The sequence below is a fragment of the Lichenostomus cassidix genome, chromosome 3 (assembly GCF_008360975.1).
Source record: "Lichenostomus cassidix isolate B80296 chromosome 3, HeHo_3.0, whole genome shotgun sequence".
Taxonomy (NCBI): Eukaryota; Metazoa; Chordata; class Aves; order Passeriformes; family Meliphagidae; genus Lichenostomus; species Lichenostomus cassidix.
The window spans coordinates 14,061,415-14,088,010 of NC_139483.1; the positions used below are offsets into that span (position 1 = coordinate 14,061,415).

The 26,596-nt window shown below is 43.0% G+C and overlaps 1 protein-coding gene across 4 annotated transcripts; it reads right to left on the reverse strand.

The window, feature by feature from the left end:
* Positions 1-1,447: 1,447 nt before the first annotated feature.
* Positions 1,448-25,707, reverse strand: STON1 (stonin 1). Of its 4 annotated transcripts, none has more exons than XM_085054584.1 (4): positions 25,580-25,707; positions 12,908-14,887; positions 6,056-6,258; positions 1,448-5,680 (listed from the first exon to the last, which is right to left on the reverse strand). In XM_085054584.1, exons 1-4 carry the CDS (start codon positions 25,698-25,700, stop codon positions 5,606-5,608), a joined length of 2,379 nt encoding a protein of 792 aa, XP_084910710.1. In that variant the 5' UTR covers positions 25,701-25,707; the 3' UTR covers positions 1,448-5,605. The 4 variants fall into 4 exon arrangements, 3 of the variants coding, with proteins under 3 accessions (XP_084910710.1, XP_084910711.1, XP_084910712.1); XM_085054585.1 differs by lacking the exon at positions 25,580-25,707 and adding an exon at positions 24,660-24,901; XR_014850672.1 differs by lacking the exons at positions 1,448-5,680; positions 6,056-6,258 and adding an exon at positions 7,819-8,949 and having other exon boundaries at positions 9,111-14,887.
* Positions 25,708-26,596: the final 889 nt, after the last annotated feature.

Genomic DNA, 26,596 nt, shown 5'->3' on the forward strand with positions numbered 1-26,596 from the left:
CTGCTGGGTTTTGTTTCGCACTGGGAGTTGGGATGGCAAAGCAGAATTTTGAGCCAGTGCTTTTCTTTTATTTTTACCAGTAAGGCTTCAGCAGGAATCATGAGCGCCACTTACAACATGTTATGCTTGTTATTGTAAAAAAAATTACAGGTTGTTTTTGCTAAAGAAAGAACAGTGCTGTAAAATAGCACATACAAGGCATTGCAAACACTAGGAAGCTGTCCCAAAATAAATGTTTTCATGTTTTCACTTGTATTCTAGCAATTTGCCATCCCACTTTTTCATGTCCCTGAATCATATTGCTCACTGATACTTTTAAACATTGCAAAATGTTTAAACTCTGTAAGGGGACTATACTTTTGCTGGATATCTGCTTTCCATTTGCAGGTGCTCACTGAAGGATAGCACACCACTGAAGTGAAAATGGATGTTAACTCTATTTCCCAGTGTTTCCCAGAATAGCTGATTGCTTTGCTACAGACACAGAAGCATAGGAGGACAAGTGGCACGGTTATTTTATTCTTTAAACCCATTCTTTGAATGCTGCCTCATAAACCTCTTGCCTCATTCCCATATTTCCCCACAGAGGTGTTACTGTTTCCCTAGTAACAAAACAGGCTTAGAAATTTGTGGAAGTCTTAAACAGTTGTCGCTACGTTATATTCAAATATCCCAGAGAGACCAGAGGGAGCACTCAATAGGAAAAACCATGGCATTCTTTGGGTTACTACTACTATGAAAATAAGGCAGAAAAGAGACCCCACCCCAAGTGCTGCATTCAGCTCTGGGGCCCCCACCAAAAGATGGACATGGATCTGCTGGAGCAGGTCCAGAGGGTGGCCATGGAGATGCTCAGAGGACTGGACCATCTCTCCTGAGAAGACAGGCTGAGATAGCTGCAGTTTTTCAGCCTGGAGAAGAGAAAGGCTCCAGGGAGACCTTAGAGCACCTTCCAGTACCTAAAGGGGGCTACAAAAAGCTGTTACAAGAGTACAGTGATAGGACAAGGGGGAATGACTTTAAACTGAAAGAGGGCACATTTGGATTACATGTTAGGAAGAAATTCTTTGCTCTGAGGGTGGTGAGGCACTGGCACATGTTGCCCAGAGAAGCTGTGGATGCCCCAGCCCTGGAAGTGTAAAAGGTTGGATGGGACTTTGCACAACCTGGTCTAGTGAAAATTGTCCCTCCCCATGGCAGGGGGATTGGAACTGGATAACCTTCAAGGTCCCTTCCAACCCAAACCATTCTGTGATAAATGTAATGCAGTGCAGAGCTGAGCTTTCTGCAACCAGCTTTATCAAATATGAGGAGTGATCTTCCCCACTCTCAGAGCAGAACTGTTCTTTCTAATGAGCTGCAATACCTGATGATCAAGATCAACCAGTTAATTACAGTAAATTCAAAACTAGCTTGATAAATTTCCAGTGAGGGGACAAGAAACTACTAGTTTGAAATACAACTTTATTTTTTTAATCAATATGCAATCTACAAAATGTTATTACAAGATTATCAGCATGATCTGTTTATACTTATACTGACAAAAGACCCAAATAAAATTATAGTTTCCATTAGGAGTAACAGCACTGCTTCAGAGTTATCAAAATTATTGCTAAGAACTACTAACTGCAGCAGTTAGTTACTGTGTTAAGTAACAAAAAGACAAATAAATGCAAAACAGAAGTATGGACACCAATATTGCAGCTAAGAAGTCTGATAGGTAAAATAAACACAGCCAAAAGCAACATGTGAAAACCTGTTCAGATGTAAAATACTTTTGGACAATTAATACAGAATCTGGAGGAAAACAAAGCGAGGAGCATAAGGATGACAGTGGCTTGATATCAAGTTCAATGGAGTGCATCATCATCTTCATTTCTCAAGAGCTGCTACCCAGGGGCAGCAGAATCACTGTCCCCTGTCACTGCAAAGCTTCAGCTGTGACATCCAGTAATACCTCTTTTCCTATCTTTTGTGCTCTCTTCTGGTTGAAATAAGCAGGCATTGCAGGTTTCTTACTCACTAACATAAAAAATCATCTACAGACCATGACCACTATTCCTTTCTTCTTCTTTTTTTGCCTCTCTTTTATTCTTAGAGACTTTGATGCAGATCCCATTTTGTCAGTTAAAAGACTTCCATTGACTTCAATGGGTGTTTGAATCCAAAATTACATCAAGTACCATTTACCTGGAGTAATACAATTAGTATGAGAAAGATGAATGCAAAGATAAAGTTTGTCGGTTTCAGCAAATGCGACACTTGATAAGTAAGGCAAACACACTATAAAAATAGTTGTTCTCATCGATTTCTGTTTTAAATATAAAATACCCCAAACCCTGCTGGTCCTTTGTGAAGGAAACAGAGATAATACCTAAATACTGCCCTGAAATAAATGTTAGCAAAATGTCAGCATCTTAAGTGACCCAGACAGTTGGAAGCATTTCAGTGACTGCAGGCGCTCGCCACGGGAAGCAGAGATCAGACGTGTGAAACCTGGCTCCTCACATGATGCCAATACCTCATGGGTTATTTAAAGCTCCAGTCCTTCTGCTAGCTGGACACTGAGCATCACAACAGCTTACAGCAACTGTTCCTCATCTCCACTCCCCTCCCCAAAATTACAATTAGATTACTTATAGCCCAGATTTCTAAAGAATTCAAAGCCCATATGTTTACTCACTATCAGCTGCTGTAACATTCATGGAAAATGTTAGAAATTAGTCTTAAAGTTAAGAATATTTGTTCAGTAGGTTATGCTCAAGACAATGCAGAAGGAATGGGAAGCCTGGGTGTTTCTGGTTTGACATGTTGCAAAAGAAAAGGAAGTTAGAATTTGATGGGGGGCGGGAAAGTCAGACAACCCAAACTTACTTTCATTAGACTGCAGCCTATTTTTAAATATTCTGACATCAAGGTATATAAACCTCAGTGTGAGACTGAACAGGGCAATTATTCAGCCTTAGGCTGCACTAATTGTCAAGTTTAAACTGAAAGCCATGTATTAAACAGAGTACCTTTCAGTGTAGTAATATTTCTATGGAATTAATTCCCTGTGATCCTGATTTAATTCTGATTAAAGTTAACAGCGAGTCTTGCAAGCCTCAGATGAAAATCCAAGAGTTTGCAACACAGATAAAGCTGTAGCTTGACCTTTTTATGTTAAGGAGTTCAATAAATCTGAATGATCATTTGCATCATAACACCTTAATACAACTCACTAGCAGGAATGGTGACTTGTAAGGTGGTCATTCATTATTTAGGCCACTCACTCCAAACAATAGCTGTATCTTGAAGGGTCAATACTACACAGGCTCCTTAAACACATCCCGAGACACAGCAGACACCTGAGAGGAGAAAAGCAGCCACTGCTTCTGCAGGACCTGTAACACCACCAGACAGCCAATGCCCAGGATGTGAGTGCTGTGAATGGAGATCCTAAGGTGAAAGAGAGATGGAATGGAGATATTCATGTTCCTCCTTCTTAAAAACAGAAAAATAGGGGCCAGCTGGGCGAGACAGGCTTTGGAGGGCAACCACTGTTAATAGGTTTACTGAATTAGCTATATTAATTCCAATCAAAACAGCCTCAGACAAAGGTAACTGCAGGTATTTGCAACACATATTTTGCTTCCTCTACCTCGCTGAGCAATGAGGTTAATAAATGTCATAGCTGTAGTACAACCATGGACTTCAGCAATCTGCAGAGCTTGCCATGTTGCCAAGTATAAACACTTTGTCCTGGTGCACACTGTGCCCCTTAGTTCAGCTGAGCAGAATATAAACCAAAATTAAATATTAATAAAACACACCAAACATGACTTGAAGGTGCTAATGGCTTCTTGAGTCAAAACACAGATGGAGGATGCAACAGCTGAGACATATTTGGATCTCTACTACAGTCCAATGCTTGCTTAGATTTATAACAATATAATCTGCTAATAAAAAGGGATATATAGAGAAGCCCAAATAGCATAATAGTCTATCTGGGGCTTTGGCAATGCAATACCCATAAAAAACCCGCCCTCAGGACTTACTATAGAATCTATTACCTATTTCATTCTCAGCTTCCGAATGGGGGGAAAAGTTTATTGTGATGAACTAGGTTCATATTATGGTCTTCTGTTTCCTCAGACTGGTAATTTTCTCAGTGTATATCCCACATATTTCTACTTTTGGGGAAAACCATTTATCTGTATTTTTACACAGTGTTCATATAAACAGTTACAAGCTGTACAAAACATAAAGTGAGGCAGTGCATTACTATATTTTTGTTCTCCACTAATTTTAGTTTGAAGTAAGGATAATACTAGGAAAACTACAGCCAAAAAAAAAAAAAAAAAAAAACCCACAAGGTTTCATGAGCATTTTTTAAATTTATCGTATTTTTTCAGACCTGGAATTACAGCCTGCCGAAAATGAAAAAGGGGACAACGGCTGAAGGGAAGCATTAGAGCCTTTCCCTAAAGGCCAATGGTTTGTTGAAAACACAGTTAACACATTGACATTAGTGATTAGTAGCTCAGGCTGCCTGGTGAAGCATCACAGCTTCATGTCTCTTGTGACAGTTCATTCCTGCATTATTTCCCCATGGAAAATGCCTTTGGAGCCAGTAGCATGAAAACATCTCCCTTCCCATGCATGTCTTAAAAGTTACTCAAAGCCACAGCTCCTGCAGTTTCCATACCAACATCTGGAACTGGCATCCTAAAGAAGACACAGAGCAAACAGCAGCAACCAGTCTTTTCTCCAGCTTGTGGGGGAAAACCTCCTCAGGTGTAAATTCTCAAAGCCTCATGAGATGAAATGGGCTTGGACTGATTTACACTCGCTGAAAATCCACCCCTTACCTCATTTGCTACAGCAGTGAAAAAGAACTGTCAAATGCTGGGCACAGAAACTTCAATCACATCTGCCATATGGGTTTTTTTGCCCAAGAGATTACTTTGAGTGAAACTATAAAGTGCTGAGGAGGAAACAGTTGCAGCCACAGAACAATAAAAAGTATTACTGCAGAGGGCCCTTTTTACCAATGAAATCACCCACTTTCCAGCTCATTAATTAAGGCTCTTGTGGAGAGTATTATTTGGACTTCTTGTGTTCACAAACATCAAGGGGAGCAGAAACATGAGGGACTTTAGTTTTCAAACAACACTAAAAGATGTAATTGGTCCTGCTGGACCTTACACAGGTGCTGGTCTACACATAAGCACTCTGGAAGTTTTTATTACCACATATTATGTGTCCAAGTGACATGAACCTTTTGAGCAGTGCCATTAGGTTTCAGTGTTGAGTATGAGATCATTCCCAAGTCACCGATCCACAACAGGAAAACAATATATTAGAATCAGTCAATGAAGTGCTCACATCCTGCAGCTCTGACAAGGAGACCTTCCTCATACCAGGACTGCCATGACAGGAAGTTTACTTGAATGCAGGCCAGTCAAATGAGTCCTGATTTGCAGACTCAAACCCGTAAGCACTAAAAAAAAAATTCAATGACCATGTTTACCCTAAACTAGGTCACTGCGCTTCTTCTAACAATAGAATTTCCTATGTAAATTGATTCCTACTAATATCCTATGATGGTGCCTCCTGTCCTCTTTCATTGCATTAGGCAGTTGCCAGCCTTATCTGGGTCTTCTCCATCAAGCCTAATCCACTTCTTTTCAATTTCAACCTGTAGGTAGAAAACAAAAAGCAGCAGGTAGAATTAGCAAATAATTGGACACTGAAAGCATGAACTGCAGCAATGGCATAGAAAAAAGCTTTGACACAAAATCAAAATATTTCCAGACACAACAGTTTTCAAAACCACTACTCCCAAAAATAGCTCAACTGAGGAAAAGCAAAGCTGCATTCACAGTTCTATTTTTCAGCTTCACCTTTGATCAGACAAGGAATTATTCTTTAATGATTCTTTTGCTCAAAGTCACTATCAAAAGTACATGCAAAATATGTTCAGAATACAAAACACATCTGCTTTCCAAATACTGTATGGGGGAGGGGGAGGAAGAAGAGGAGGAAAACATGGAAAGCATAGCCCTGAGAATACCTGGCAATTGTAAAAAGCTTTCTGAACCACGTGTTTCTGGGGCTGGAGATCGCTCTCTATGCCCAGGGACTTCACTTCTGTTCCTGAGGCACAGCTGTCATGAACAACAAACTCGACAGTGGCAAAAGGATACCAGTCAGAGGGTATCTCCTGGTCTGATCCAAGTTCCAGTTTGTAAGACAGGCTGTGTGGATGATCCAAACCTTTGAAAAGAAAGAGAAAACCATCACACCATTACTGAATTCTCATTTCTTTGTTTACAGAGTAAGGTTTGTCTCCTAGAGAAACAGCACAGCTTTATCTTTAATAAACACAAAGCTGTTGTTATGATACATAGATTATTCTATGATCTTTTGCTACTTGGGCATAAGGTGGCTCCCTATTCAATTTTGTCTGCTGCAGCACACTTGTCACAGTCATTGCAATTTTACAAATTAGTTTACACAAGATTTACCAGATCTTTTCAGCTTTTCATCAAGAGAAGAATATTACAAACTAAGCGCTTTGTTGCTAAATTCAGATTATTTGATGGAATCTCAGTTTTCCATTAAAAATGCATTTCTTACTCTCATAGAAAAATTAAAACTGAAAGGTCCCAGTGTAGCCAAGGCAGAGATGCTGCCCTGTGTCCAACAACCCCCCTTTCCAGAGCTCTTTTCTGTTGAAATTTTACTGCAGTGCTTATTTCAAGTACTGCAGCTATCTTGTGTACCATCATTCATTACAGTATGTCCACAGCAGGAAGATAAAGGTGCAGCTCAGAGTGCTGCTCAAACAAGATACATCCCACCTGCCAGGATAAGGGCTACCTGGAGTCCCTATTTAGCTTGGAAAAGAACATAGCCCATTTCTGCCAAAAAAAAAACCCAAAAAAAAAACCACTGCTAAAATAAATACTCTGCAGTATAAAGCAGAGTCATGAAGGATTTGTGCAGCATATTTTGAACTACTCTAATCATCCTAGGGATGATCCTAAGGATCACTTATTTTAGCATTTCTTACATGTGGCAATGATAAGGTCAAGCACTTCTCCCGGCACACACAACACCAAGGTGAAAACCCACTTCCCAAAGCAACTGGAGTCAGCAGACTCACTATGCGTGTGAAAGCAGGGTAATACAATTTCATATAATGAAAAGAATCCTCTCCAAATTCTTCAGGGCAAAACGTAGCAATTCTGCATTTCTCCCTCTCTCCAGGATTTTATTCATCAGCATAGGCAACTAACTCTGCTTTGGCTGCAGGCAGGAGGGAAAAACAAAAAAAGCAGGGAAAGGATTGGCTGTATTTCATCAAAAGCAAGCCTGGCAGTGTATATTTGGTTTTCATCCATTACACTGAATGGAATCTCCAAGTTCAGGAAAAAATGTCCCATTCTTTATGCACTGGCTTCCTCTGGTGACAGGAATCAATTTCATATCAGAATGAAGGAAACACTAAAGATGGAGTTAACATAAACCGAGCTTTATCCATCCCATGGGAAAAATCATGGTAATATTCCACATTCACTGGCTCACAGGTGTTTTGTAAGGCAAAAATAAATTAAAAAGCTACATCTCCATCTCCCCTAGGAGCCTTGGGCTGGGCGCCTGTCTGTGCTGCAGGTTTTCCCTATAACATTACTCACACCTCTGGGCACACCTGAGGAGAGAGTCCTGCGTGACCTGGAGCACAAAGATCCCCAGTCTGCAAGGAGTGCCATGCCAGGGCCACACAGCACATGGCCAAAGTCTCAGGATAATAACACAAAACACAGAGACCAGTAAAAATGTGACATCAGGGACTTTATTATGGAAATAGAGGAGGGAACAAAGAAGAAATAAGGATTACAGCCACCAGCCAACCTCTTGAGAAGGAAGCTGGAGCACGGAACAAATGTGAGGAGGAGATGGTGTTTCCTCACTCATGTACCCAGGCACAGGCACATCCCTGCATCTCTGTGATGTGAGCCATGTCCATGATCTGCTGCTGGTCACCTCTTGCTGTGTCCAAGCCCATTTCTCCTGCACTAACACTCTCTTGGTCCACAGTCCCTCTTCCAGACTGCCTGGACATGGTGGAATGAGCCCCTGTTGGTGTGAGCCTCTCCATCCTTGAATCATCACAGCAATAGCTGTGGCAACAGCAACAGGACACCATAAGGAGCACCCTGTTCCAGAGCCAAACTGCAGGATGTCATCCCATCTGAACTGTGCTCTTTTGGATTCCCAGGACCTGCTCCACTCTCCTGTGGTGGTGCCAGGATGCAGCTCGAGAATACACTGACTTCACCTGGTCTTTGTGCTGTTTGCTGGGTTGGGCTGCACAGACTGCACAGTGTCAGCCACAAGGGAAGCATCCTGGGGAGGAAGGACAGCAGGAGCTGCAGCACCAAGATGCCATGGCAAGCCTTGGCTAGGGAAAAGGCACTCTGCCTCTGGGGCTATGGTTAATCTAGGATCTGAGGAAAAAGGGTTTGTTGTTTGGAGTTCGTTTGTGGTCGATGGCAACCAGCACAGATCTAAGGGCTTCTGGAGATCAAATTCAGCATCTTCCTGGGCTTTTTGGGGTGGAAGGCATATGAAGAAACAAATAGCAATGGGAATTGTCTAGCAAATTATTTTGTCTTCTGAGAAATGGAATCCAGAAATAATCACTACTTGGAATTCTCCTGGGCAGATATCAGATGGTAAATATTGTATAATAGATGTCCTTGAGTCCAGGCATAAACAGGCCACACCTCTTGGTCTGCTGCTGAAGGTTTTCCTGCTAGACATGGCATAGTTGTGATTCAGGACCATCCAGCACTTAAAGCAACCTCTGGGTTTATATTCCAGCTGACCCACACCCATGAGGTGGTCTTGGTGTTGGGATGCAGTGAATTCTGGGGTGCTTTCTTTCCCTTAGGTGGTAACCTGCAAAGGCAGAGACAACAGGTTTGGGATTTGGAAAAGGCTAATGCCTTGGGTCCTCTGGAGAAGCCTCCATTGGACCTTTTTGCCTATTCCTAAAACACAGAGTTCCCCCAGCCCATCTGTCTCTTGTACCAACACTAATGTCAGAAAAATGTACTCACCCCTTCACTTGTGGAGAAATTCTTCTGCCACAGCTGGGCTGTGCTGGGAACATGGAGCAACTTCTTCCCATTGGCTGTCAGATGACAAAGTGACTGACCAACACTTTGGAAGACTGTGAACATCACCTTAGTTTTCACCTAAAACTGAGCAATTCTTGTCATCTCTGCTCCAGGAAACCACTGCTTCCCAGGCCTTGTGTCACACTGGAGTTAGAAGAAGGAGAGGCTGTGTGTAGAAGATCCGTTTGCAAAAGAAACTGTAATGCTGAAAAAGCCAGATGTTGGCTGGAAGGAGAGAAAAGCTGGTGCTGTAGGAAGACAGGTGGGTTGGAGCAGGCACAGTGTGCTAAGGTGACATATTCAGAGCCCTGACATATGCAAGGTGACATATCCAAAATGTGTCCCATCAGGCATCCTGGAGACAGGACCACCTGGACCAATGAAATCTAAACACTCCTGAAAAGTAGCGTGATAATTTAGGAAGATAAGTGAGCTTTTACTATCTAACTCAGGAGACAGAAACCCTGCAGTTTAGGTGTCTATGCAACTTGTTAAGACTTCTGTGAATTATGAGATTTCAGTCTGCCCTAATCTGAAAATCTGGCTCTTGTTTCCTAAAAACATTCCAAATTCTTGCTCTCTTTCTCCAAAGAATACCAACAAAAAAGCCAAAACAAACAAAAGATCAGTAAAACTATGAAACCAGATTCCAAACATCATTTAGCCTTCACATAGCATTTAAAAAGCAATTAATAATCTAACTTTGCACTTACTAACACTGTTTAGCCCTTATTCACCTGTGAAAGTATCATTCAAGCTACCTGGATCTGAGAAAGGCTCATGAAGCAAAGCAGTTTAAGCCAAAATAATGTACTGGTTATTTTAGTTATATAATAATTCTATTTTTGCCCAAATAAGTCCAGTTCTAAAAGTCTTATTTTGAACATGAAGACATAAACAATTCCTAAGAACAGATTTACATTAGGATTGTTAGAAGTTACTAACTCCTGCAGCTATGTCTAAATGGGGACATTTATCTGACCTGCTGGGAGAAGTGCTTAGGAAAAAGAGGAGTGGGACAGCACCAGCACCAAGCAGCAGTTCACAGCAGTGCCAGAAGGACTGGCACTGGCAGGGATGGAGCCCACCTGGCAAACTCATGGCTTTGAGTTTCCCCCTGGGCAGTTCAGAAAGTATGAAAAGCAGCACGTGATGGTTGCTGGGAAAGACATCACCTCCCACAGCCACATCCATGCATAGATGATAAAGGCAGTAACAGGACTGCCAGCAGCCACAAGCTCCACTAGCTCCAGCTTGCTTCCTCAGAGTGGCTCCATGACGCAGAATGAAAGAAGAAATAATCAGCTGAAGAACTGTTGCTTTACACAGTGGCTCAAGGATGGAGGTGTCCTAGCAGGAAACACCACCAGGCTCAAATTTACACAGCAAGTGGTTGAAGCACAGTGCTCTGCAGTCTGCTCTCTCCCTGGGAAGCAGCTAACATGGCTTCTCCCCTTCTCCCTGTCACAGCTGACACTCCTTCTGCAAAGACTGGCCCCAGTACCATGCTAAAATCATAACATGTTCTGCATTTCCTTACAAACATAGACCCAATCTGCAGAAATTCTATTGTTCTTTTTCTTTTTTTTTTTTTTTAATACTGCTGAAATTATGACTGCAGACTCGCCATCTGTATATCTGAGTAGGCATAGGGAGCTTTTAAAAGTCTGGTGTTTCTTGCAGCTCCTCTCAACTTCACTTGGCCAGCATTTTTCCAAGAAAATGCTTTAGTAGAATCCAGTGGTTATTAACATATTTCAATGTCTATAAATGGAGCCACAATATAACTGTAAGCAACTTTTCCTTCTCCCTTTTTTTTTTTTTTTTTTTAAGAAGCCTTGGACAAAGGCTTTTTGAAAGCAAAATCCTCGGCATATTTTTCCGCCTGCGGTAAACAGATTATGAAAGTTTACATACTTCTATTAGTTTGACTGTCTCCAGACTTTTGGCAAGCCTTGGGACAACTCTATTTTTAAACTCTTAACTGTGTACAGAGCACTTGATAAAGAGGTTTAAAATTTGACTGGGCAGTATTACTACCAAATGTTTTTTCAAATGCATGAACAATTCACAGAGACAAATGATTCTGCAGATCTCAGCTAGAGGAATTATTCAAATGTCAAAAGTTTAAGCTACTGGTAGAAAATAATGTAAAGCTGTAGAATGCCACAAAAAAAGCAGTTCTTATTTCCAAACAACTTAAATCTGAAGTTAACTCTGCAGAACAAATCTTCAGGTGAAAGAAATGCAGCGACTTTGGAGGATTTATAATCTTCTTTAAAACTGCCTAAACTGCTGACTTGATTTTACAGAAGCAAACCTACATTAAATAGCAAAGAATACTAAAAGCTACGCAAACAGACCTGTAAGCCTTGGGAAAAAACATGGGTCACAGCAACACAGTGCAAATCTCTGAATCCTGGAGCACAGGACATAGATTTTGAAGACCCGAAGAATCTTCTTCTGCCTACTAGTTCTCCTACACCTCTCCATCAACTGCTCTGCCCTCCCTGTCCATTTTCCAGTCTCCCCAGCCCTTGCTTCTTTGCTGTCTCCCTTTATCTTCCTTCTCTCTGCCATTTCTCTTCCCCCACCACTAGTCCTGCCTTACTAGTAGAATACCTGAAACCAGGACTTAAAACGATAAAACCTTTTCTGGACATTTTAAAGAGGCAATTAGCCCAGAAGGTTGGGATAATACAAGACTAGGACAATACCTTTGTTAGTAACACACACTTAACTCCTTTTTAAAAGTACAGATTTTACAGATAATTTGCATGAAATGCTTTAACAGGTGCCCTTGTCTTACACAGATTCCCAAAGCCTCAGGTACACATAATGCAAAGGATCAAGGAGAGGATCAAATGCCTTTACTCTACAGAACTTGAAGCAGGATACTGTATTCCTCGAGAACTTTTATGCCTTTAGAAAAGTACTGTGTCTTTAGAAAGGTACTGGTAACATGACTAAAAATTGGAATTTTAAACGCAAATATTGATAACTTTTTTTTTTTAACTAATTTCTCCTTTAAGTTAAGGTATCTAACTATTTCCACGTGTGCAATTAAAAACATAGCTGCTTTGACTGCTACAAGTTTTCAAAGAAATACCACCACCAGAAAGAAACAGGAATAAAGTGGGAGGCATTTTTTGTCAGTGCAGTTTTTGCCATGAAGGTACAATCTCAGTGCACAAACCCATGAAAGACGTAAAAGAAATCAGCCTTTGCAAAAGCACAATTGTCTTCCTAGAGCAAATTGAACCACAGCACCTTCTAGCTCTGTATCATACCTACCATTTCTGAAATGATGCTAGAAAGCCAAGACACAACAGTGACAATACCACCTCCTCTATTAACTGTGTGATATTGGGTGAACAAGTCATTTTATCAACCAGCTTCTGCTTCCCATCCCACCCACTGCCCAGCTGGTACACAGGATGCATAAACCTTTCCCTCTGTCTTTCTAAAGATTTGAGGTTCACTGAGAATTATGAGATCCACTTTCATGATACTGCACACTTTAAATGGCTGAAAGTCCATCAAATAGATAAATTAGAAAAACATTTTTTAAAAACATTAATAAGGCTATATTCTTTTTTTCCTAAAAGATTACTCCAGCTTCTACCAACAGCATCCCACAGATAACAACCCAAACCACGACAGCTGATGGAGGAACACAAGCATAAGCCCAGTGAAGACACACCCAAGCCCATTACTTCATAGCACAGATAATTTACTTGAATTTTTATCTGGAAGCCCGTCAATCTTCCACACCACAGCCCTGTAGGCACTCTCGTATTTTGCTGTTCCAACCGAGACTTGGATTACAGGATCAGATTCAACCTCATGCAAAGCCCCAAGGCACGCTCTCCTATTCATTTTTGCTTTTAGGGACTTCTGCCTTTGCAGGTTCATGGTCCAAAGTGCTTTGATCCACTGTGTGGGAACGGGAAAGCGTATCATAACATTTTCACAGTGTTTCACAGAAGGTAAACGTGTCGGAGTCAGAGCAGTTGAAGACATGTTTATGAAAGCCTGAAGTTCAACGTATGCCCCCTGAACCACTACTGCAGCCTTCACAGAAAAGGGAAGGTCTTGCCCGTTGTAGTGTGTCCTGAAACGCATCAGTTCCAGCCTGCAGGCATCTGGGGGTGTAAACTTAATAATCCGTGACTGCTCAAATTCCTGTGCTTTGACACAGTTATGGAAATGGCAGTCGAGAATATCAATCCACTTCTTCTCCTGCTCCTTCTCAAAGTAACGCTCATCCCTCTTCTGGAGCTCCAGGTCATTCAGGGTTAGAAAACACTCAGCACCTCCATTCACAAAACACAGGCAGTAAATGTGCGTGATGACCGCGCTTTCCACGAGTTTTCCTTCTGCCTTAGTGACCTTTCCCCAAAAGTTATCCACTATTTCCAGAGTCATTTCTTGCTCTTCATAATTCCTCTTTTGTCTAGGAACAGCAGGAAGTTTCATGAGCTCCTCCTCGACCGTCACGAGGAAATCGGTGAAGTCATTATAGTCTGTGGTGCCCAGCTTTAACATCTGCTCCACCTCTGGCTCGTGGATCACTTCTACTTTGGGATGGTACCTCCTCTTCTCCGTGTAAGACACGCACTCGATCTTCACAGTGTGGATTTTTCCTGAGACATTGTAGCTCTCCAGCTTGGGTTCAGACAGCTTACACTGCGGCTGCAGCTGGAATTCCTTGAAAGGTTTCTCCAGGCCCTTCTCATAATACATCTGCAGCACCCCTCCAGCCAGGACACTCAGGTAAATAGGGCCCCACTGCCGAGATGACATCATGTTCTTCTTTTCAGGAATCCTCAGCATGAATGGCCACCCATCGGATTTCCGGCTCCTGAAAAGGCTGCGTGGGATGGTGGGGGAGAGCTTGTGCCATGCATGGCTGCTGGAGATGGGTGGGTTTTCCACAGCCTCACAGCTGTCAGCTTGCAGGTGTTCAAGCCTCTGACAGATGTAACTGAAGGAGCCCTGGTTGAGGCTTTTCTGATCATGACAAGTTTCTTTATCTTTAGGATGACACCTGCTCCTGTCAAGCACTTTGTCCTTCCTGTGCATGCTAACGTTAGCTGGCGACATGCTGAGGGAGCATCCTTCCTTCCAAAAAGGACTGGAAAAAGCACAGTCACTTTGGAAGTACGGGAAGGGTCCTGGAGCCAGCTCCTCACAGGTGCCTGGTGGGTTAGGACTTCCATCATCTGTTGATTTGGAGACCAAAGTCTTACCTGGATGTTCATTAGGTGAGGGGCTCAAAGGAAGGCTGCTCGGTTTCTGCAAGGCTAGGGATGAGCAAATCCCGGGCGATGGAGGAGGGTTAACATGTGATGGCCATTCAGGGATGGGATAAAGCGTGTGAACCCCAGATTTTGGAAAGCACGGGTTTCCTGGGTAGTCTCTGGTAGGTGTAGTAAGCGGAGAGTTGCTGGGAGGCCCAGGGCTCAGGTAGAAATCAACCACAGGAGATGAGAGTGGAGTGCTGCCTGTAGAGGATGACCTGCTTGAAGACTCATGAACACTGGACAGATTGAGTTTAAGGCCATTTGCTTTGCAACTGCTCTGATTATCAACCAATTTCTGAGGTGACTGGAAGAGAGGCTCGTCATCAAAGGTGACCCAATTTGCTGGATTTGGGGAACACATCTTGTAGGAGAAACCCGAGGCACTTGCACAACGCATCACCCGCAAGCCATCTGTGAAGAAACAACAAACGATTCAAATCAAACTCAAATCACACAAAGCTCAAATCTGCAAGCAGTTCACAAATCCAGTGTATTTTGTTTTACATGTATAATCTGAGACAGCTGTGTAGAAACAGATAAACTGCCCACGAATCCCCAGTGCTCTCCCAGGTTGGGGATTGAAGGGAGTTCTAAGCTCTATGAGCTGTTCAGAGCATCTGATGTACAGAGGTTCTCAATCAGACAGAGCAGAATGCCCCACAGCAGCATAGGACTGCTTGCATAATACTTTCAGCTTCATACTATACAACATAACACTATACAGCTTATGTATAATTTGGAATATGGACAGAGATTCTCCATACTAGGCATCTGCTCGGGGTGGTTTCCCCTGCTTCCCCCATTAAACAAAATAGCATTTTGCTAAGAATGGTGTCACTGTTTCCAAAAACAGAATCAGGAGGGAGAGAGGGGATTATTTTTTCATGGAAAGCTGTAGCAACTTAGTGCTGATGGTAAAGGTACACATGCTGCTGCCATCAGGGCAAAACCTGGATGCCTGCCAGACCTGGGCAGGAATCCCTTTACATAATTCCTTCAACCCAGACTTAGGCTCTTAGAGACTGGATGTGTTAGAAGGAAACATTGGGAAGGCATTAAACTTATAAACAAGAAATTAGCCCTAAGGATTAGCTAGGGCTGAAGAGTAGACTACAAGCCTCCACCGCAGACAAAATGCTGATGAAACACAAGTCAAGGCCAAGTAACAACACTCACATCTGCCAAGCACCGAATTGGCTGGTGGCCTGGAAAAAGGACAGGTCTTTAAACCAATTAATAAACTACACTTCATCAAACAAAGTGTCTTTGGTAAAGGACTCAGCTGGATGCCATCGGAGCAGGACTGCAACCAGCAAATCATTAATCTTGCCTTCGTGGTTTTAAATTGTGCCCTGAAATTTAAATGCTCATTGCATCCTTATGCAGGGCATGTTGTCCCCAAAGCTTTTCCTCCCCACTGCTCCTGCCTGATGAGGGAGCAAGCAAAAAATTGCCAATGCCTGAGGAGGAATGGAGTACAATGCAACACCATGGGGCACATACAAACATCCTTCATTTAATAGAAAGTTACTCTTGTTCTGTCAGAACACATTCACATTTGCCTGACAGCACAAGGAAGGCAGAGTTCATATAGACAAAAACCACCTGCATGTACATTACTCTGTTAATTAAGGTCAGCTAATGATGGCTCAGAGCTATTGCCCTCCGTGCACAGCCAGCCTCAGTCAGGCTGTTTAATTGCACAGCGCTACAGAATCACATAACTGTAGAAGACATTCTTTATCTGTAGCATTTAGAGAACAGTTCACTTCTAGACGTGCCACAGTTCAGCCAAGCGAAATCTTGTGCTGCAAGTCATTATTTTTACCATTTCTCCATTATTTCTGGGGCAGTTTGTAGCTGGTAGGAAAGTGCCATAAAGCATGGCACAGCCTGCTTACTCTGAGGCTGAGCAACAGAGAGCTGGCAATGGAGGAGCCCTTCATTAGTTTTTGAACTCTTGACCTTTTTGTTCAGAAAAATATTTGCACTATGCTAGTTATTTTATAAGCACTCTACACACCACTTCCAGAAAGAGTGAGAGAAAAGGAGCAAACAAGTACAAATTACTATCATAGCTCAGACACACACAACTACCAGTGTATCTTCACCCACACAGTCACTTCATCATAATAAAGTGCAGCAATGGAAAGAAAAATCACAGCTATTTGCTCTCTGACTTGGTCATCATTTTTTCCGCCCATATCACACCCTTCTCCTCCTCTCCCTCTGGTTGCCACCATGGCTCTTTCAGCATTAATTATTTCTAGATCTAGTCTGCTGCCCTGTTTTCAAAGCCTCATTTGTTAAGAGCAGCTTATGTGATGCTAATGCAGGGCGTGGCTTTTTCCTGGAACAGCCGGGACACTGGGGCAGCCTGGTAGACAAGAGAGCATAAGGAAACAGCCTCAAAGGCTGCCATTAAAAACTCCTCTGGAATTTACCAAAGATAAGTGACGGCCAGAGAGAGAAAAACACATGCTGTGGATGGGAGAGAAGCTTTTTGCTGCGGAGGGGCTCTGGGGATGATGCCACAACCCTCCAGTGTGACCACAGCCATGCTCAAGGGGCAGAGCACACAGCACTGAGATGCACCAGTGGAAAAGAAATCGTAAAATGGGGTGTTTGCAATAAAGAACACATTTGCAGACTGCTTCCCCTTCTTGTTAGAAATTGAGTTTTTCAGCATCCTTTATTATTCCCAGATGCTTGGGGTATTTTTTTCCCCAGTGTCTGTTACTATTGACTTTTTAAAATGGGATGTTGCAGGTTATTTGGCAGGTTTTTTCCTGTTACAAAACAATGTTTGAACAAGATGTTTGAACTCCACCTGCCAAACATTCAACTTCAGTCAATAAGTGTCAATGAAGAAAACCACCTTCCCAAACCTTTCCTCTGCAGCCACAACACCCTCAGTGTACCTGTCAGAGGCTGTAGCTTTCACCTTTTGTTGCTCTTGCAGTTATGTGGGAGTTTTTTAAAAGAAAATATGAGAGCAAATACACACATGCAAGAAGTGCTCAAATAAATAGGGGTTCCTCCAATATTGCTCACTGATCCCCAAAACTGACTACCAGGATTGGAGAGAAAAAAATAAAAAAGCCCAAATGGATTTTTACAGGCTACTTGTATAATGTCATGCTAATAAAAGGAAATGCAACCTTTTCTGTGTTAAGGATAGCACCATTCATCTAGTATTGAAAAAATAAATAAATAAAACCAGTCTTATGCTGCTTTCCGTCACTCTTGTTCTCTGATTCGTTTACATCTGCACAATGCAATAAAGTAATGCTTTCAAGTTCTAGTTTGTCCTAAACCGTGCTCCAAATTCCTTCTGGATGGTCTTCCTTGAAATTGAAGTAAATTCAGGCTTAAGGATGGATGTGTTTTGCTTCCAAAAGGTAAAGGTCCCCCATGGGACCCACATAAATGTAACCCAAATGCTTTGGGTAAAAGGAAACTGATACAAGTTACCATTGATCACACAGATGTTATGTGGCCTCTAACATTTGAATTACAAGCACGTGTGGTATCTTGGTCAGATATGAGGCAGGAAATACCATTTTTAGAATACCGAAACTGCCAATAAAAGAAGCTGGCTGAAATACCAGTTGATCCTAGATGCATTATTTCCAATGAACCCAAAAGCTGGCAACTCATCTCAATTCATCCTCTTCTGCCTGAAAACAATTTCCCCATTTATCAGATTAACGCAGCCCCTCAGCATTTAATGAACCATAGCTGCAGCTAAATTTCTTCATTTTAATACCTTGAGGATAGAAGGAAGAGAAACCCTATCTTATTACTGAGAGATTTCATAGGCTGTAGCCCTTGCTGGGTCCTTTGTTGCTTCAGAAATCCCAGAGCAAATCTGCAGCAAAAATACGGCTCAAGTTTTGTGCCTTGCTGAGGGATATTGTTACCTCTTCCTACACTGAACACTAATGGTAACTCCCTACTCACTCTGAGCTGTAACTCAAGGTATTGGCGTTGGTATTTTTAATCCAGATCCACCTGGGTCCTCTGCAGGATGAGGATACTGACACATCACTGTCCCCAAACACATCCCCTTCTGACTTAAACACAAAGGTCCTCTTTTAAAATACTGGAGTAGCACAGGGTCAGCTAATGAGGAGCATCAGGGAAACACCTCCCTTCTGCAAAGCATAAAGCAAGTAAATGCAGTGTTTAATAGACAGAGCTCACATTCCCAACACAACGAAAAGGGTAATTTTTTAAATACATTTCTTATTGCCTGTCTAGCTCCAGAGACCAGCAGGGCTTCAAAACTGTTAAACTACACATCCTCTGAACAAAATCTCTTTGTAACACCCAAGCATGTACCTCATGTGTGCCACTTGTTCAGCAGGGCTTTACTGAGTAAATATCACCCTCATTAATTGCTTCAAGCTCAAAAAACAACCCCAGATTTATCTACACACAGAGTGACAAAAGAGTTAAATAATCCCTTCAAAATAAGCTGAGCTCTTCACATGAGCTGCTGTGTTTGTGGACAAAGCCTGGTCATTTTATTTCCACCCTTCCAGAAAAACTATGGACCCCATACACTGCTACACATCAATTTTATTTCCAGGAACAAGGCTGTCTGTTGCATACAGGCCATTTAGAAATTTAATGCAAAGCTCTGCATCCTGTGCAGGCTGTGGTGAAGCTGTCCCATAACCAAACCATATGAGTTGTTACTGTTTCTAGTATAAATACAGAAAATTCCTCAAGCATTTTGCCATAGAGTGCAGTAGTCTCGAAGGGAAGTACAAATTCTCTGCAGTTTAAGCAATAAAGCACATATGGTATATAAAATACCCTAAATGTTTCTAAGCCCTTGTGATATCCAAGTAAAACATGGCAGATTTATCTCTGTGCTTTGCAGCCATATTCTTTGTGTCACTGCTTTGGTTATTACTCAAGTCTGCAAAAAAACTTGAAGCACAACTTCTGCATAAAATACTGCTTGATTTATGATGATTTACCTCAAATTTTACTTTGATACTACATATGGCTGCATTTCTATTTAACTCTGCTTCTTCTACCCTAGATACACATAAAAAAGTTATCCAGTCTGTACTTCTGAAATAAACACAAGCAAAAGCCACAACTTATGGGAAATAGCAATTTCTTGGCATTTTCTCATTTTTGGGATATGGTTTAAGCCTCCCACTGCATTACTCATTTTAAAAAAACAAGGAACTGGTGTAATAGGCAAAAATACATCGACTTCAAAGTGCAATGTGCCTTTTTATTTACATCTCTCGCTCTCTGGGGCATAGGCACAGCTGGGAGAAGTTCAGAGCTTGCAGCTAATCTGTTTAATTTGGAGTTCCTCACTCTTGGCCCCGAGAGCTGGAGGAATTAAAGCTTTCAGCTCTCGACAGCATGCACATCCCCAGAGCAAAGGGAAGCCCAGCTCTTGCAAACACCTCTCGCTGTTGCTCGTTCCTGCCTTGGTCACAGGGGATTACAGATCAGGCGGTTGGCACTTGCAGGCACAAGCCTGAGAAAACTGACATTTTTAAGGGCATCAGTGCAACACACATCACTCACTGCTTCTAAGCAAAGACAACACCTACTTTCCTTGATAGGGAAAAGGGTTGGGCAGAGGCTGAAGCACTCTCTAGTGAGGATGGTGTCACAGTTTGGGGCGTGGGGGACTTCCCACCACAAGGTCAAGGACCAATGGGGACAGCACTGACAGTCCCTGCATACTAGGAGAGCATCCTGAATCCAGCCCAGGAGAGATCCTACAGGCACTGCACAGCAGAGGCCTGAGGAAATCCCACCTCCTCTGCCTCTCAGAGTCACACCTCATGCTTTAAAGGCTGTGAGCAGATAGGAGATTCACACAGGAGGGAAAACCGATGGGAAGCTGCCAAATGGAAAATGAAAGACAAGCAGCCAGATTCACATCTCTGGTAACTGTTCAAGCCTGCAGCTGAAGTTGGTCTCCCCCAAAGAAGCAGCTCTTCTTGCTGACAACAGGAGGAGGTTGCATGGTGAGAGCCTTCCAGTTTATATGAAAATTTAGCACAGCTACTCAAAACAACTCCCATCTTTGCCACAAATAATCACTCAAGCCTCAGCTGTTACACACTGTAAAAAAAAAAACAACCTCCTTTTCATGTCCAGATCCATTCTGGGAGACCTTCCCTAACACTCAGATGTGAAGTCATTCCAAAGCTGCCTCGAAAAGACAACAAAACCTCATGCATGACTGGTCTTGTGTGTAACAGCATCAGCTTCAGCCACTTCCCATACACTGTGAGCTGCGATTCCCACACCCTCCTCACCCCGCTCCAGCACTCACATCACCACGGGTGACTCACATCAGCTTTGTCCTGCACTGTTTCCTTAGTGGGGAATAGAAATCAAGGCAGAAAAACCTAGAGACATTTTACTGGAAGTGCCCGTGTGATTTTATGGAGACAAACCAAAGGTATTTTCTACTGGAATTGAGAGATTTTTAAAAATCATGGCAACACCAGGGATCTGCACTGCCATTGCCCTCAAGGATATTTTGCAGAGCTTGTTGTCAGGAACATAATTTTCAAATGGGATAACATAAACTAAACAGAATAAACTAAATAAATAAATAAACTTAAATAGAGATCCAAGAGTCATTGGGAAAGATATGGAATGGAGACCTGAAGCTGCAAAAAACAACAGTGGTCCTCTTACCCTAAAGGCCACCTGTGTCACCTGAGGGGAACTCTGAGGTGACTTGCAGCAGGTCCTGCAGCAGCTGCTGTCACTCAGCCCACAGACACATTACAGAACATGTGAATCAGCGAATATGACAGCATGGAGAAAGAAGTCAGGCAAAAATCAGACTACAGCTACAAAACATCCAAGGATCACAGGCTTGAAACAAACACTTCTGAACATAAAAAACAGTTTCCCAATCCACAGCCACATGTAACTTTTTCATTTCAGGAACATGGAATAACATCTTACACCACAAACTCTGCACAATTCTGGTACAGAAGGAAAAGCCACATACAGGTGCACTTATAACCTGTTTGTTTTTCCTTTTAATGTAACCAGGGTGGTAAAAAACACATTTATCTCTGCCATATGTGTAAGAATAGCAAACAGCAGAACTCAAACACAAGTCTGAGCATCTTTCTTGGGTACATCAGTTCTACCTTCTCAGTCAGTTCCTCCAGATGACACCCAGCAGAGTTCCATCTGGGATGTCCAGCGTTTTCTTGTTTAGGGGGCAGATTTCCTGCCTCAGAAGGTGACAGACTGTCCCAGGTCTCACTAACACATGTCTAGGAGCACAAGTGGTTCTGTGCCTCTTTGGGCTCCAGGCTGGCAGTGGAGAAGGCAGGACAGGGTGTATCCCTGCTTGTGTTCCACTTGCTGGCAAATGGGATGGCTGGGAAAACCCTCAGGAGGACACAGTCTGCTATCGAAGACAGTAGGAACACCCTTACTAGCTCAGATTAGAACTGGATTAAATGCTAAGAACCACAAAATGGTTCTCTATGTTTTAGTGAACATCTTTAACAGAAAAAAGCTCACTTTTCCTAGAAGTAAAAAAAGCCTGATAAAATCAGTATTAACTACTCAGTGTTTTTATCCTCTTCCTTTCTGGATATCTCAGTGCCTTCTAAGACACATCACTTGTGTGCAAGATGTGACTCAAAGTGTGGTGCAAGATGTGATTGCATCTTCTCAAAGCAAAACAATTACTTGTAGCTTCGTATTGTGAAAACTACTTTGTTTTTTTAATGCTGGAAAGTGCTCATTGCAAACCTGTGATCCTTCTTAAATGTTTTCTAGCTGGAGGTTGGTTTTTGATCTGTGCTGTTGCACTTAATTTCTTCTCATTGTCTGCTTAGATAACACAGGTAAATGATTTTTAATTCACTTCACTGTGCACCCACATGTTCCTCTCATGTACAACACACCTCCCCACAAGACCCACTCACATTTAGTTCATTGGGCTAGTCCTGCTCTGTCCTCTGAATCTCACTCCTTTTCAGCATCACAGTAGTGATGGCAGAACTTACACTCCACAGGCAGAGTTTGGAGAGCCAAGGGACAGCAGGGACTCATGTAAACAGTTTATTGACACCAGCTGACATTTTACTGTACAGAAGATTTGTTGACTTATTTAATTAAAAAAAAAAAAAGCTCTGGCCTAGAAGAGACAGGAAAATAAATCTATTTTTATTTGCAGCACTTCTGCAGGTCACTAAGTTAATGGAATCTTACTGCATCTACTGAAGCAATTTTTAACTGTGTTTAGGAAACATGTTATTATTAGGAACACACACACATCCCACAGAAGTGCTCTGGTCACGACAACTCTGCAGAGGGCTCTGGCAAATACTTTAACATCCCAAACCTCTCCCTCTCTTCTCCCCCTGGGCAGAGATAGAGATTTATAATGGGCTAAGAAGCAGCAGGAATGGAGTTATGGGTGGGTGGCTGTCCCACTTCTGTAATAGCAACAGCCTTTTTTTGTTAGGATTAAGCTGCCCTCCAGATTAAAGGGAAAAAAAAAAAAGTCTGAATGCTTTGGCACACAGATCACATATCAAAATATTAAGCTGCCTGTGGTCAGAAAGAAGTCTAAGTCTGGTTCTCTGCTAGTGTTTGCAGTGTCCAAGGGAAGGGAGGGCTGGAATGCCACAAAGAATACACAGCACAGAGGAACACTTCAAACTCTTGCTACTAATCACAGAGTGAAAAATAAAAGGTAGGGAAGCTAACAGAAATACTGTATTTAGCAAATTCACTGAGCAACATAGTAGTCCCCCTTGTTTTGAATTTAGTTTTGGTTCTGAGTCAGTTTTTATATTTGCCTTTAAAAGTACCTCATTCTTTAGTGCCCAACAAACAAGTGCTACTGCCTCCCTGGAGTCTAACCCATGACATAAGATTTGCAGAGGTCTTCTAAACATGAAAAGTACTGCCTGACTGCTGTCAGTAAGACTTTCTGACATACCAACTCTCACCTCAACTGTAGGATAATCCCCTTCTCCCTGCCCTAAAGCCTTACAGGAATACTAGCACTAAGGAGAAGGTGTGCCAGTTGAACCCTTGTTTATTTGGATAGAGGTATTTTTAATAGCAACTGATGACAGTCGTGTCCGAAAGCATAATTCTTAACACAGACACCAAAAAAAAGCCTCATTTGGGTTCCTCTCCAAAAGCCTTTTAAGACAGATGTGTGGGCAGCCTCATTTTCTGTAGCAGAGATGTCAGCTTATATTTATACCAATCAAAAACAGAAGAAAAACAGTGGTGGACTAGGGGAATCTTGTTTACTCAAACCCAAGTCAAACACTGCCCAGGATAGCACAGTGCATCTCTGTTTGTGCAAATGAGTGCATTTCATGTTGGGTTAATGTCCACACAGAGATTAACTTACAAACCCACATCAGCTTGCTATTCAGAGATCAACAAGCTGGGCCATTAAGCTTACAAACCCCAACCGCTTTGAAAGTGATAGAAAACAACACTTGTTACATATTCATGAGGGAGAAGGAAAACAATCAAAGCCGAGCATGAAGCAAGGAGCTCCTAGCTGCCTTCGGGCAGGCTTTCCCAGGGGTGTGATTTACAGCTCCAGCATCAGGTAAATACAATCTCTGGCCACACTCCCTGCTCTGCAAACTACTGAGCTCAGACACAACTGCTTAGAAATCAGTGCTGAGTTCTCCTCCACTCACACACACAGGCAAGAAGGCAGCTAATCTTTTCATGGTATTTTCTCCCTGAAGTTGCTCTCAGTGCACAAAACCAGGCAACAGAAAGTGTTGTCTTCGGCTACTGCTTTTTCTTCTTTTAAAGCTCCAGAAGAGTCTCAGTCCCCAGACAGGGCAGAGCGAGTTAACAGCAAAATGAACAGCTCGTATTTAAAAGCCTCAGGCTCCAAAATTCTGTTCCCTCCTCCCCAGTCAGTCATTACCACTCTCCAAAAAAAAAAAAAAAAAAAAGCTACGTCCTGTTTGCAGAGAAACCACTCCGGGTTTGCCCCCTCACAGAAAAAACACTAGGGACGCAGAGATTTGTGTAACCTAACTTTCCCTTGGGTCCATAAAACAGCTTAGTCAGCAGTTTTCTCAGCACACTTATCTGCCCCAAGTATCAGAGCAGCAGCTACGCTTTTAAAGAAACCTTCCAGCAAAGCCCCCCTTCAGTGAGCACTTACCTAAAGCCAGAAAGTGAATACTTTCCACGGGTTTTTTCCCCTCATTTACACTATCCTTGTAACTCCAGCCCGAGCTCTGCACTGGGGATTCACATGGTCAGTGCAGCCTAACCATCTGCAGCACATCCTCCCGCATCCGCTCCACAGGGCTGTTTCCCCAAAGCCCTGCGCCCCGGCTGCATTTATGGCATGGATTAATGCAGCAGCGCTTTCCAACACCGAGACCCTACGTGCACACTTCAACACCAGCAGCTGAACCACTAGAAAACACCAGCAAGGCTCCAGGAATTCAATTCACTTCGAGTATTAAATCAAAACACTCCTCGCTTGCCCCAGTCTCCTCCCTAGAAATGCAAAAGTCATGGGAACGTGATCCAGCAGGATGCCCAACACCCAAACCCTCCCCAATTCCGCCGGGATCCAAATCCCCGGGAACCCTGGGCAGAGCCATCCCCTTTTCTCCACTTCTGCTCTAAAAGACGAGGAAAGGGAGAGGAGGAAAGAGGAGGAAAGAGGAGGAAAGAGGAGGAAAGAGGAGGAAAGAGGAGGAAAGAGGAGGAAAGAGGAGGAAAGAGGAGGAAAGAGGAGGAAAGAGGAGGAAAGAGGAGGAAAGAGGAGGAAAGAGGAGGAAAGAGGAGGAAAGAGGAGGAAAGAGGAGAGGAAGTTAAAAAAAGAAAAAGGACCCAAATATTTTTGTTAACTGTATCCCGTTCTCAAACCAAAACAAAAGAGCCCCATCCACCGGCCCGTTTCAAGCCACAACTTCGGGGCTGCGCCTCAACCAGCGGGAAAATTCCACTCGGGACGGATCCCCCCCGGCCCCGCTCCTCCGGTCCGCCTCCCCCGAGGCACAGCCGCTTGTTTCCCTCTCGTCCCCCGCTCCTTCCCCGCTCGTTCCCCTGTCTTTCCCGGCTCCTTACCCGCTGCTCTCCCCGCCGCTCCGCCATGCTCTCCCGCCGCCGGGAGCGGAGCAGCAGCAGCAGCCGCCGGGCCGGGGGCGGTGGCAGGAGAAGCTCCGCCCGGCGCATCCCGCGGGAGCATCCCGGCAAACCGGCAAAGGCAGCACGGGCAAAGCTCCTCCGGGGAGAGGAGATCCTCCGAGGACATGCAGAACGAGGCTTGGAAAATGTCTTAACGCAACTGTATAATGCTGCCGGTTATTATCTTGAGTTATTCTTATCCATTCCCCTCTGCGCGCAAATTCTTTTCTTTTGTCTTATTTATGTTCTCTGAAAAGTTTTTTTTGTGTTTTCTCTGAAAGTGAAGCAAGCCTACCTCTTTGCTCTACGCATGGGAAATACTATTCCGGCTTTGTCTGCATTTGCATTAGAAGTGGTCAGTACTATTTTCCCTACAAATAAATTCTTCTGTAAGCTTAACACCATTACACAAATTGCACTAGGAGAAACACTGGCCGTTCATGGTTTTGAAAAAACTCTGGGTTTGTCATCTTAATTTTTAAAAATCCAGTGCCAAATCTAGCACGAAACTTTTCACCATCATTTCCCCAGTAACTCGCAAGCCAGTGAATTGTTACATTTTTCTCTCGTTGAAGGTCTTCCTTGAGCAATGCCAGCCTGAGGCCTCCATGCTCAGAGCACAGGGGTGGGCAGCTCCTCCTGCCATCCTCACCCCAGCATGCAGCCCTGCAAGTGCCACAACCTCAGCCCAACCTCTTCCCTCTGCAATTCCATCCCAGGAAGTCTTCTGCCCTTGAAATCCTTGAAATTCTGCCCTTGAAAAACTGTATTTCCACAAAAATTGGATCTTCCGTAAACAGCACAGTCTTCTGCCTTCTCCCAGGACACACACAGCCTCTTAGGAGAGGGAATCAAAGGATCAATACCACCTGTTTTTCCAAAATGCCAGGAAATTGGAAATAATTTCTAATATTTTCTACATACTCCAAAATGAGTCCTTGAGATTTTCAGGTACTC